Source organism: Callospermophilus lateralis, chromosome 3, assembly GCF_048772815.1.
Source record: "Callospermophilus lateralis isolate mCalLat2 chromosome 3, mCalLat2.hap1, whole genome shotgun sequence".
Taxonomy (NCBI): Eukaryota; Metazoa; Chordata; class Mammalia; order Rodentia; family Sciuridae; genus Callospermophilus; species Callospermophilus lateralis.
Genome location: NC_135307.1, coordinates 155,540,430 through 155,554,553, shown reverse-complemented (window position 1 = coordinate 155,554,553; position 14,124 = coordinate 155,540,430). Strand labels below are relative to the sequence as shown.

General features: G+C 42.1%; 1 protein-coding gene across 9 annotated transcripts in view; it reads left to right on the top strand.

Annotated features, from left to right (window-relative positions):
- Rin2 (Ras and Rab interactor 2) overlaps nucleotides 1–14,124 on the top strand; it is a 221,136-nt gene that overhangs the window by 190,643 nt on the left and 16,369 nt on the right. For all 9 annotated transcript variants that reach the window (XM_076851472.2, XM_076851470.2, XM_076851471.2 and 6 more), the window contains one exon: nucleotides 826–1,971. In XM_076851472.2, coding sequence (XP_076707587.2) covers nucleotides 826–1,971 — 1,146 coding nt within the window. The remainder of the gene's footprint in view (nucleotides 1–825; nucleotides 1,972–14,124) is intronic.

Genomic DNA, 14,124 nt, shown 5'->3' with positions numbered 1-14,124 from the left:
CTGTAAGAGAAGACCCAAGTAGTATAGATACAATAAGCCAGTGGCACTACTCCAAAGAGAGCCATATATTTATAGCCTTTGTAAGGAGGTGACAGGATTTGGGAAGGAAGAGTAACAAACCACAAAGATAATTGGATGTATGATGGAAACTGCACTTGGCATTTGCATAAATGTCTTTTTTTTTTTTTTTTTTTTTTTTGCTGATGGGACCCATGAGCATAGTTTTCCTCTTCTTGAGGCTTTAATGCTGAATGTGTAAAACCCCAAGCAGATTGTGTAACATCCCCCAGGCCCAGCTGCTGGTCCTACCCTTTAAAGCGGAACTTTGAGGCCTGATTCCTTGGCTGGCAGCTGCCTCTGTGGAGGGCATCCCAGGAGAAGTTGATTGGAAAGGGTGGTTATTGCTTCGTGAGCTGACTTAAGTTTTTGCAAAGCAAGCTCCTGAGCCCTGAGGTCCTTTTCTGAACTTATTCTGAAACAATTCCAGTTATTGTCTTCCTTTTGATTTACCTGTAAAAAGAGGTGGGCTGGAGTTGTCTGTTAGCCAAACCAACATTTCTCAAGGGCTTTGAATGTGAGAGGCCAGGAGCCTCCCTGCAAGCCCACAGCTGGGCCTGGCAGCCTTTCTGCCCTTTCCAGTAAGAGAATGCAGTAAAAGTAAAAAGAAGAAAAGCAAAAAACAACTCCAAGGTTAGCACCTCCCCACTGAGGCACATGTTGTTACTGTGTGTGTGTGTGTGTGTGTGTGTGTGTGTGTGTTTTATTGCAGGAATGGTCCAAGTGTACTGTATTTACATTCTTGTGTTCACTGATAATGACTTTCAGATTTTTGGAGCTCCTCAGCTGACAACAAACCCCCAAACCCTCCACCTCCCCATAGGCCTTCCTTCTCCTCCTCCTCCTCCGACGGCATCTGTCCTGCCTCCCTGCGTCAGCTCTGCCTTATAAATGGAGTGCATTCTATAAAAACCAGGACGCCTTCAGAGCTGGAGTGTAGCCAGACCAACGGAGCCTTGTGTTTTATTAATCCTCTTTTCTTGAAAGTGCACAGCCAGGACCTCAGTGGAGGCCTGAAACGTCCGAGCACAATGACTCCCAACTCGAATGGCACCGAGAGGCCTCGGTCCCCCCCACCCAGGCCCCCGCCACCCGCTATTAATAGTCCCCACACAAGCCCTTGGCTGTCCAGGACTGAAACCCAGACGAGCATGCCAGAAACAGTCAACCATAACAAACATGGGAACGTAGCTCTGCTTGGACCGAAACCAACTCCCATCCCTCCACCCCGGCTGAAGAAGCAGGCTTCTTTTCTGGAAGCAGAAAGCAGCGCAAAGACCTTGACCGCCAGTCGGCCGGGCCTGGACCGGGAGCTGGAGCTGGGCACAGCTGGCCCCGCAGGTGGAGCCCCGCCTGAGGACGCCCCCGGGGATTGCACAAGGGCCCAGCCTCCCAGCTCTGAATCACAGTCCCCGTGCCATGGAGGCAGGCAGAGGCTGAGCGACATGAGCATTTCCACTTCCTCCTCCGACTCGCTGGAGTTTGACCGGAGCATGCCTCTGTATGGCTATGAGGTGGACACCAACAGCAGCCTGGAGGATTATGAAGGGGAAAGTGACCAGGAGACCATGGCACCCCCCATCAAATCCAAAAAGAAAAGGAACAGCTCTTTCGTGCTGCCCAAACTCGTCAAGTCCCAGCTCCGAAAGATGAGCGGGGTGTTCAGCTCCTTCATGACCCCGGAGAAGCGGATGATCCGGAGGATTGCGGAGCTGTCCCGGGACAAATGCACCTATTTTGGATGCCTGGTGCAGGACTACGTGAGCTTCCTGCAGGAGAACAAGGAGTGCCACGTGTCCAGCACAGATATGCTGCAGACCATCCGGCAGTTCATGACCCAGGTCAAGAATTATCTGTCTCAGAGCTCAGAGCTGGATCCCCCTATTGAGTCACTGATTCCTGAAGACCAGATTGGTAAGTACCCACTTTTTTACTCTGCAAATACAAAATCTACTATATGACCTTGCCAGACACTGCATTTTGGATAAGATTTACTCTAAAGTTCCAAATGACACAAAACTCTACCTTGATTTGAATGTAAAAAAAAAAAAAAAAATATTAGCTTCTTAAGGTAGCTGCTTCATACCAGACTTGAAAATGATTGGGAGAGTGACTAATAAGAACTGCAGAATGATTCTCTTTGGGGATGGAGTCTGTGGCACTTCAGAGAGTCTCAGTTGCTGCCTGCTGTTGCTGTGTGTGTGCTACATCAGTTGAGCAGGCTGGGCTGAAGTGTGCAGGATGGGCACACAAAGGTATTTTGGGCTGTTTTCTGAGAAGCAGTGGGTGATCTGCTTTGTTTGAGAAGTAAACTTTTTATGAAGATTGTAGCATATGTTCTGGTAGGGACAAGGTCATATATATACAGAGCCATGAGCACACCTGTGATCAAGTGCCAGCTCAGTCAGTGTAACAGGACTAGCATCCAGGGGCCCTGGGACCCTGTCCTGCCCTAAAGATAGCTTCCTTGCTGGCCTTGCATCCCAAAGAGTTCTGTACCAGGTCCAGTATTGGAGCAAACAAGAAAAAAAAAATTATTTGGTATACCTTTAAAAGAAGTAACATAGTTTGAGGTCACATGAAAGACCTTTTTTTTTTCCTCCACCAAATCAAGGAGAAATGCTTTCTTTATAACCTCCTTGGAGGATAGAACTGTTAATAATTACTTTGGCAAATAACTGGTTGCCAAGGCAAATTTGAATTTGGCAAGCAGATTTTTTTTTTCTTCCCCCACAGGGAGAGAATACTGAAGGGTTTTGTTTTGTTTCAGGTTGACTCTAAAAGGTTAATTTCAGAGACTTCATTCACTGGGTAGCAGCAGCCAAAGAGATTCCAGACATTTCCCGGCAGTTTAGAAGAGGTTAAGGCCTGAATTTCTTTTTTCTGATTGGGTCTGTTTGTTGAAAATAGTAAACAGTGTGTGGCAGGGTGGCTTCCCCTCCCTCTCTGTCTCTTTCTCCCTCTTCTTTAAGTGAATTTGAGCTGCTCTTTGATTTGTTTACAAAGGAATCAAAGCCTTGTTTGTTTTCTTGAGGTTTGATCTGGGCGTGGTTAGAGCCCTGGGTGTTTCTTTTGAGTGGCTAAAAGGAATGTGTCCTTTTGATGTACCTTAGAATTGAAAAAAATTGCAGAGATAGCAGGCAGACTATCCATCAAGCTGCCCCTTTCCTCTGCCTCCCCCCAAGACCCCTCTTTTAAGGGAGACCAGCTCTGACTTAGTATTAACAGAGACCCCAACCTATAGGAGAGACTTCCTGACCAGGGTTGGGGGACAGCCAGCAGGCACTGATGTCAGGCCTGAACTATGTGGCAGGCAGGGCCAACCAGCCCACAGAGAAGGGGCTCCTGAGGGAACAAGGGCCTTGGGACTCTGCTTCCCTGCTGATGTCTTAAGCATCAATCTGAGTCAGTCCTGGGACAACAGTCTTCTGCCAGCTTCTTTTGTAATTAAGTTCAGATATGGTATTTGCTCTAAGAGCTCAGGGCCTTATTTTCTCCAAAAAGCATGCCGAAAATTACACACATCCCTGCTGCAGAAGGAGGCAGCTTTTAATTTAAAAGCTAACATCCTAATGAGAAGGGAAGCCAAGATCCTTGGAGCCTTTAATATGAGCCAGGCAATGTTCAAGTTATTTCAGGGGGTCCTCACCTCACCCCTCTGAAAGAAGCATCTGCATCACTGTAGGAAGCAGAGCTGGGCCAGGGGAGCCATTTGTCCCAAGGCAATATCAGCTAGTAGTTAGCAAGTTCTGTATTTGAACTTCTGTGGGAGCCTAAACTCTACCATCACCACCCCACACACTTTAAAAAAAAAAAAAAAAAAAAAAAAACTAACCCTTCTGCTACTGTCATGTTTTTATTTATTTGAATTTTTTTCACTACTGGGGATTGAGCCAGGAGCACTCTGCCACTGAGCTCCTTCCCTGTGCCTTTTTATGATTGTTTTTTATTTTTATTTTGAGACAAGATCTTGCCTAGTTGCCCAGGCTGGCCTTGAACCAGCAATATTCCTGCCTCAGCTAATAGTTCAGGTGTGTGCCACTGTGCCAGGCTGTGCTTATGTTTTCCCATCAGAAGTTAAAGGAAATTGTAATAGTAGGCTGACCCTTTGTTGAGGCAGTAAGCTTCCTAAAGCTCTCTGTTGAGGTGTGGGTGTGATCTCTGGGAGCCTTGCATGTTTATTTGTTTCTTGGTTTGTTGGTTTTGTTGGTTTGAGATGGGTTCTTGCTATGTTGCCCAGGCTGGCCTCAAACTCCTGGACTCCAATGATTCTGCTGCCTCAGCCTCCTGAGAAGCTGGGAATACAGGCACACACCACCACAAGCTGCCTGATGTGGTGTTTTTTAACATTTGCATGAAAGCAGGCATTAGAAACATCATTCTCTTTTGAAAGTATAGTTAAATGTGGGGATTAGAGCAGAGGTCAACCTAAGAAACTTCTCCTGGGGAGGGAAGGATGTGACCCTAATTATTAGAAAACTACTTCCCTTAGATATGCAAATTACTAGATTAAGAACTCTGACCAGAATGTGGAGTTAGCTTAATCTGTGTGTTACATCTTCCTAAATGAAGGGCTCACTAGTTTACTATGCACTTGTTAATGCAGTGATACATTTGAGAATCATAGCTCAAGGTTGGTGTATTTCTCTAGAGAGTGTTGTGTTTTGCAAATTCAGGAACAAAGGCCAAGATGTGCAGAGTTATATGCAGAGCTGATGCCCTGAGTGTGCACCCACCCCAGGTCTCCTTGTGTCTGTTGTACACTCATTCCTACCACATCTTACTTCCTGGGGGTAACACCAGATAATCTTCACTTTGAATGCCATCTCCAGAATCTCAAGCCTCAAATTTGTTCTGAACAGGTGTCTACTAATGCTCACAAGAATGCCAGCTGGGTTTCTCTGCTTTAAAAGAATCTAGTCCTGTCATCCTTTTACATAACTTCTGGAGGACACAGCTCCATACTAGGAGACAAGAATTTTAAAGTCTTGATTTACAGAGCATCCATCCTGAAGTCAAGGTTGTATGAGGAGGCATTTTAATGGTTTAACCCCTGTAGAGTTAGAGCAGTCAGTCATTCATAGGTGAAAAAATGACCATTTGGATATGTGCTTATGGATCTCTCTAGTGTGGCGATCACAGCGATCTGTTTTCTTCAGAGGGTGGTTCTTTGGTTGCATAGAGAAAAGCCAGTGGGAGTTGGGAGGATGACAAATAGTTCTCTCACTTTCGTTTTTCCCATGTGCTGATGCCACTATCCTTTCCAGTACTTTCTAGGCAAGTATAAATGATAAACTAGATCAATCTCCAAGTTGAAAAACTGCCACTACAAGTGGTACACTGTAAATGGTTATGTGTTTTCATGGAAATTCTTCATTCTATGTATTTGTAGTACTTCCACCCCAAAGTTTTGCCATTTAGAGATTCTTGGATACATATTAGTTGCCTGACATTAGTCTGGTCATCTTGGTTGAAGAATTAAGTTAATGAGGGTAATACATGGGCTAGTTTCCATAGGAACCAGCACTCCCTGCTTACCGGGTTTCACTTTGAGGCAGCTACCACAAACTTAACTAACTCATCCTTTTAGTATGGTGTATCAAAGAACAAACCAGTGTTTTAACAAAAAGTATACATAGCTCTCAGGCGCCACACAAAGCCCTGGGGAGAGTTCCTTCATTGGCAGAGTGAGTTATGCTCATTATTTGTGACCCACGCTATGAAATATATAGATAGGGGTGCCATTACTGGTTACCCCAACATTTGTTTCTCATTATCTGATTTTCACATCATGCCATTCTTGTTTTGGTGTTTTTCAAACAGTGGGAGACACATTGGCTAAAAATTTCTGGTAAAGAAATCTCCTTTTGCAAAACTTGTAATATGGAAGCCTTGTTTTAATTTTAATGAAAGAATTTCTATTTCTGATGACATCAATCTTATGAAGTCCCTGTTTTCAACTTTTGCTTCAAGAAAAGCAAAATCTCTTCAACCCCCAAAATGTTAGTCATCACAAATTTTTTATTTCATTCAAACTATTTACTAGACTATCAACTGGAATAAAAAAACAGCCAACTGTTCCCATTCCTAAAAGTTGATAATGAAAAACAAGGTGATACTTTTTTCTTTAATTGCTATAAATCAAAATATGTGTCTTCTCCAAAGATCATTTTAATTATTTGAAAAAGCATCCTGAAGCTCAATTTCATATGTCAAAGAGCACATCAATTTGCATTTTCAAGTGTTGGTTTTGTTTTTTAATAGAAAAAGGGTGCTGAATATGTGGTTACATGCCAGAGAATAAAGTATGCATTAAAAAGGAGACTGAGAGCCAGGCACAAAGGCACATACATGCCTGTAGTAGTTTCAGCTACTTGAGAAGCTGAAGCAGGAGGATCACTTGAGCCCAGGAATTTGAGACCAGACTGGGCAACATAGTAGTTAGACCCTTCCTCCTCCCTCCAAAAAGTGCGTGGCAATTGATGTGATTCCCTCATAGGCGCTAAATAGTCACAACTACTATGGTTCAGATCCATTTGTTAAAAAATGAATATTTAAGTCTGGCTTAAGTTCCAATATCTAATGTGATTTGTTTTAAATTTTTTTAAATTCACAATATGATTAGGGCCCTGTGTTATTTGCCCTTTTTGTTTGTCTTACTTTTTGTTTGTTTGTTTTGTACTGGAAATTGAATCCAGGGGCATTCTACCACTGAGAATATCACTATCCCTTTTTGCTTTTTATCCTGAGGCAGGGGATCGCTAAGATGCCCAGGCTGGCTTTAAATTGCAATCCTCCTGCCTCAGCCTCCAAAGTCCCTGGGATGCACCACCACACCTTGTTATCTGCCTTAAAAAAAAAAAAAAAAACAAGAGCCATTCTGAGAGATATGGCCAAAAAGACTTATTTGTGCCAAACTGAGATTAAAACCTTGAATCTTCTGACTTTTGATCTAGTCTTTGATTCTTGGATAGCAAATTGAACAACTTGAACAACTAAAAATGTGTAGAGACATTGGAGAAAGATTGGCTTTTCATAGAAGCCAATATAATTTGAAGCCTATATAATTTGGAGAATTAGCTACATAGAAGACCATAACATAAAGTGCCTTCCCCTGTAAGGTATAATTTCTTTGATAATTAATATAGGAAAACATCAAATTTAAGTCATTTAACTTATATCAACCAAAAGAAGGTTTACAACTCTGCAGGAGAACCTCTGAATATAGGTCACCCACTCTTGGATACTCCACGCGGAAGCTGTCAGCTCAGTAATTCACGCAGCTCTTGCTCATGAGGTGGGACCTAGGGAATGGCATCACAAATCTAGTCATGTCTGTGCTAGAGTGTTTTCTGACATACCCCAAGAATCTCCCTTCCTCCCAGCAGGAAACATATCAACTAAAAGAGAAATTTATGCGGGATTCAAGGAATTGGACCCAAGAGACACCAAAGATGCTGCATTCATTGAATGCAAGAAGCATTAGAATCCTTAGGGCTTTGACATCTTTTTTCCCACCACTCTACTCCTTCCAAAAGACAGTTCCAACTGGGTGTCTCTGTGAAGCACCACCTAGACAGAGCCCTCACTGGTCTATGGGTCTGACCTGTATTCTTGCCTTGCACATCCAGTCTCTCAACAGGGCATACCTCCTACTTCCTCTCAGCATCGTGTCCACTTTGAAAGTTCTCAGTTACTGTCAAGACCCTGGGTAAGTCAGGGAACTGCCTCATCAGTAGGGTCAAAGAATAAATATAAATGCATACAGTTATCCTTCCACATCTATGTGGCATTAATTTGTTCCAGGACCCCCTTGGATACCAAAATCCACATATGCTTAAATCCCTTATATGAAATGGGGCAGCATTTGCATATAACCTCATATATCCTTCCATTTACTTTAAATCATCTTATAATACCTAATATAATGTAACACTTGCTTATAATACCTAACATAATGTAACACTATATAAACAGTTGTTACACTTCATGTTTTTGTTTGTATTATTTTTATTTTTGTATTGAGCAGTTGGTTGTTTTTTTGTTTTCTGTTTTTTTCTTTCCAGATATTTTTAGCAACCCTTTGCTTGAATCCATGGATCTGGAACTCATGGATTTGAAGGGCAAACTGGACTGTGTTTTTAATAGGACCAAATGAAAACACTTTTATGTATAGAACCCCCTTTAATCCTCCCACCGCCTCATTTATTATTTTCATTTTTATAGAAAACAAAAGTTCAGCGAAGTTAAACCAAAATGAAAATGGGACTGACGCCATCCTTTTCTTGCAGTTCTCATGGGCGGTTGGTTACTGTTGCCTTTCTTATTTATCTCATAAAGGGAAGGGAGGATTGCAGAGGTGACATTTCACCATATGAAAGAGCATCTGGTATCCACAGGATTTATCACTGATGTTGCCCACCTCCACTGTTGGCCAAGGCCACGTTTGCCAGATTTCTACTCTTTAATATTAAACATACCCCTTACCTATTCTTCCGAAGCAAGTCATAAAACATTGTCTGCACTCAGTGGATGGAACAGAGTTAAGCTCTAGCCCCTGGAGGATCTACTTAAATTATCTGGGGTTTTTTTTTTGGGGGGGGGGGTATTTTTTTGTTTTGCCACTGGGGATTGAACCCAGGGGCACATTACTACTGAGCCACATCCCCAGCCCTTTTTATTTTTAATTTTGAGACAGGGTCTCACTAAATTGCTTAGGGACTCACTAAGTTGCTGAGTCTGGCGTCCAAATTGTGAACCTCCTGCCTCAGCCTCCCTAGCCACTAGGATTACAGACATGTGCCACTACACCTGGCTAGGATTATTTGTAGGGAGATTCATATCTTCTTCTCCCCTCCCTTGGTTTTAACTAGGCTTTTACTAGAAGGTATGAAATCAGCCTGACAGATTCCTTACATAAAATACTATATGAATAGTGTAAAGGCTTTCATTGATTTCACCAAATGAGCAAAAATATAAATGAATCATAACCCCTAATGTTTGTCATCTTTATTTTGACATCAGCTTTGCTGGGCTGGTGGGATCTGCCTTAAAATGATAAAGCACCCTTTCTTATTTATTATTTATGAGCCGAAGTGTACATTGCTGACAATTTTTTTTTCAAATTTCGTAGCAATTTTATTCACAATGACCCCAAACTGAAAACAATCCAAACATTTGTCAATGGAGAAATGAGTAAACAAAGCTGTGTATTCATACACGGGATCCTAATCAGGCAAAAAAAAGAAAAGTACATGCAACAACATAGATGCATTTTTAACTTCTTAAAAGAAGCCGGATAATTAATTTCATACCACATAATTCTATTTATGTGAATTTTTTTTTAATTTTTATTATTGGTTGTTCAAAACATTACATAGTTCTTGACATATTTCATACATTTGATTCAAGTGGGTTATGAACTCCCATTTTTACCCCGATTACAGACTTCAAAATCACATTGGTTACACATCCACTGTTTTACATATTACCATACTAGTATCTATTGTGTTCTGTTGCCTCTCCTATCCTCTACTATCCCCCCTCCCCTCCCCTCCCCTCCCCTCCTATCTTCTCTCTCTACCCCATCTACTGTAATTCTTTTCTCCCCCTTGTTTTTTTTCCCCTTTCCCCTCACTTCCTCTTATATGTAATTTTGTATGATGATGAGGGTCTCCTTCCATTTCCATGCAGTTTCCCTTCTCTCTCCCTTTCCCTCCCACCTCTCGTCCCTGTTTAATGTTAATCTTCTTCTCATGATCTTCCTCCCTGCTGACAATTTTATAGTAAATCCAGGTTACAGGCCATCCCTGCAGAGCTGCAGGGGACACTGCCTTCCCCACACCTGGGCAATGATGCCATTACTTGAGTTATACATCTGAATCTGCAGGAGCAAGGATAAGAAGCCTCTATCTGTCTATTTATTTCATGCTTCCAGGGCTTTAACTTAGAGATACTTTACCACTGAGCTATATATATATCCAGCCCTGTTTTAAATTTTATTTGGAGACAGGGTCTTGCTATGTTGCCCAGGTTGCTCTGAAATTTGCAATCCTACTTCAACCTCCCAAGTAACTGGGATTATTCAGTGTGTGCCACTGGAACTAAAAAGAAGCATCATTTTCAGTAGGTACCCAAAGGAAGGATTTTCTGGCCAAAATTCAACAAATAGTTTTAGGACATATGCTACATGCCAGGCTTGCACTAAGGACTGTGACTTGTTTGTTAGACCCCTAGATCTGGTTTTCAGAGTACTTCCTGTTAAGGAGGGAAACAAACCCCCAGGAGGGAAACAAACCCTAAAGTGGTGGAACACATTCTAGAAAGATTATCCCAGATAAGGTAAGAGTCAGAACACTTTAATAATCTCTCTATCCCAGGTGCCAACCAATCAAAACAGACATTAATCATAAACACCTGTGGACCATTGTGGCCAAGTGCCAACCAGTCAAAACAGATGTTAGTCATAAACACCTGCAGATCACTGTGGCCAGCCAGGGTGCCAGGGCCTAAAGTGGACAGACTAGAGCAGGTGCAGCAATGTGACTTGGGTTTTTCCCTATTGGGAGACCCAGAGCTTCACTAGTGATGAACTGAATCCACCTTCATCCCACACACAGCAAGAAGCTGGGTGTTTTTCCAGCCCCCACCATGCACCTTGTTTTCTCATATGAAATAGGAATGGGTCTCTCTCCCTGTGCTCAAACCCCACTGCCCTGAAGGATGCAAAACTGCCCAGCTAATCTGTGGTTTCCAGGATGTTAGGGATAGAATAAGGCTGGGATTTAAAAACAAACAAACAACATCAGAGAAAGAAAAAAAAATACTAGGGGGATCAAGGCAAAGAAAAGTCAGCCGGCCAACTTCAGATCCTCATTCTCTGCACCTATGAACGGGAGGAGCTGAGAAGAATAACAAAGATATGAGTGCTTGAGAGAGAAAGAGAGAGATGATCAGGAAACCAGAGGGCTTTTGATTAATTTATCAAAGTACTTTCACTTTCTATTTCAAATCTAACCAAACCACAGATAATACTTGGGAAGGGGTAGAGGGAACAACCTGAATTGTTAAACCTGTTGTCTCTTTTCAAAGGCATCCACCCTTTGTTCCCAAAAGGTATCCAGTGACTTTAGCCTGCAGTGTCAGTAGGTACCATCCATGCCAGGTGCTCATGGAGTGGGACCTTACCCAGTTCCTCCCAGAATCTCACTGGGAAGTAGTGAGCCACCCCATTTTACAGATGAGGGAGCTGAGGCTGAGGAAGATCATGTTTTCTCAAGGTCAGAAATCAGAAAACTGGCCATTGGATTTTGCATCTATCCTGAGTTCTTATGTAATGCCCAGTGGTCCTCAGTTTGAGGAGTTTGTAGAAGAGAACTAGCAACGTGCTGTCCTGGCTGGCTGGGTTGCATTTGCTGCTTCTCAGGATGGCACCTTCCATTTTCCTCAGCTTCCAGCTCTACTGAGATGGGATGGAGAAATTTCTCCACTGAAAAGCAGGAGTCTGTGGTAGGTCAGTGGAAGAATTCAGGCTGCCCTGATGGGTTTAGAGTCCCTGCTCTCATGAGCTGTGTGCACTTGGTCATGTTTCTTTGTATCTCCATGCCTCAAAATTCTTCACATGTAACAAGATGCTGTGGACACTGCTGTGCTCTGCCCACCAACACTGGCTTGCCAGTCTGATGTCCAATGGCTGCACCTGTGACATTTTGCTTGAGGCTTCTAATGCGACCAGAGCTCTTGCAAGGCGATTGGGAAGACTGTCACTCCACCCCCTAGGAGCAGACTGTCCTCTAGATGGACAGCTCCAAAGCATGTTCAACACTGTGTCTTGGAGTCCCCAGCAGGGCTGAGTTCCAGCCACCCAAGGTGATAGAGAAGTGCACCATATTGGCTGTTCTCCTTCCCCTCTGGTACTCCCTGGGATCAGCTCCCAAAAAAACCTCTTACATGAAAACCCTTGCCTCGTAATCAGTTTCTGAGAGAACCCAAACCAAGACAAGTAGGGAATGTATATGTACCCATCTTAGTCAAAGGACTATTTGAATACTTGTGACATGTTTAATAGTGCTTGGATCATACTAAGCACTCACTCAACTTTAGTTTTGATCCTTACTCCCATAAAACAGCCAAAAGGAAACATTTTAGCTCATAAAAGAAGCATCGACTCATTTTGCCCTCCTTGCACAGAGGGAAGACAATTATGCCATCCCTTGACTTGCTTGGAGTAAGAACAACCAGGTTTGCACCTATCTCTGCCATCCTGGGAAAGTCACATGTCCCATCTGCAAAATAAGAATGACAAATTCTTCTACTTTGAAGGGCTAAAATGAAGATTAGCTAGGTAACATGCATAGTCTTAGACTAGGAACTACAAAAATAAATGCCCAATGAATAATAGCAATTATAAATATTTAAATTTGACTTTTCTATACAGAAAGGCAGCAACTAAGGCTCGCATCTTGTTATCATATATTCACTTCTATTTCTACTTTAATCTTCTTAAAATAAGAAACAACAAATTATACTATTGTGTATATTTATAATGGACCGATAAAAATATGAGAACAAATTTTAAAATAAAAAAGTTATTAGAATGCTAGAACTAGAATAAATAAAAAGACCATGTGATTGGAGCTCATTTTTTTCGTCATCAGATAACTTTAAATTATAACCTGTGTAGGTTTTTGTTTTGTTTTGTTTTGTGGTGCTGGGGATTGAACCCAGGGCTTCACACATGCTAGGCAAGTGCTCTAACACAAGCTACATCTCTAGCTCAAAACCTGTGCATTCTTAATACAGGTTGAGCATCCCTAATATGAAAATCTAAAATCTGAAATGCTTTGAAATTTGTATTATAGGCCCAAAATGTTTTTGAATTTGGATTTTCAGGTTAAGGATGCTCAACTGGTAAAGCCTATTCAGATATTCCAAAATCTGTAAAACTCCAAAATCTGAAACACTTCCAGTCCCAGTCACTTTCAGATAAGGGATATTATGTTATAGTATGTATTATATTGTTTAGACTCTGGATGATGTTAGACTCCCCTGGAGAATATTGATTTTTATTGCTTATTATTTTTATATTCAATCTAGTTAGGTTCAGGCTGACAACCTGTCATGGGCAGATGCCATGAGCCATGATTCTGCTGGCAGTCCAGACTGTTAAGGGTGAGAGGTGAAGAGACTTGGTCTAGGTCGCTGAGTAAGAAGGGGCTGGGCTGGCCTGGCTGCTGGGCCTTGTGGCTTCCAGTGCTCTTTCTAAGACAATATGGACTTCACCTTTGTCCCTCAGTTTCTCACTTCCCCCTAGTAGCAGTGGGTAAGCATGAAGTACCCAGACAAAACCAATACATTATTGGGGCTTGTGATGCTTCCTTGTCTGATTTCTGACCCTTGGAATCTATGCTATAGGTCAGAGGGAAGGAAAAAAGACAGTCTTCTGTCTCCTTTTTTGAACAGGGGAGTGAATCAATTGTTGTCTATCCGTTACTATAGAAAGTAACATTTAAGACACGGAGAACCTCAGCAGCTGCCATGGTCTTTACTTACAGATCATCCTTGAGACAGATCGATAGGAATTTATATAAATGTGCTCAGAAAATGTGTTTCCAGTTTGGGTCACTTAAAAAACTTGTTTCTAGGTTTGTTATAACTAACTTGGGGCTTTTAAAATTCAAAATGTTATGGTTCAAATAATTCTCTAGTATTTTCTTGCCATTAGAAAATTAGAAGACATTGGCTAGCTTCAAGAAAACATGTTACCTATTTTGTTTTCCCTTAAAGTTTTGGGGTTGTTTCCAAGTGTTTGTTATGTGTCTCTGATTGTGGTTGAGTACAACTGAGGTAACTTCAAGAACTTTGGAAGTGTATGTCTTGCGGTGGAATCCTGGCTCCGGCCTCTTTTAGCTGCCCGATATTCATCTCTTAGGGTTTTAGTTTCCTCATCTATAACCTGAGGAAATAAGAGTTCTTCCTGCATGGGTTTATTTGAGGATGTGCAGAGCCAGTGTATATAAAGTGCCTAAAATAGTGTCATTGTTCCTAGTTTAAAAGATTTGTTTTAGT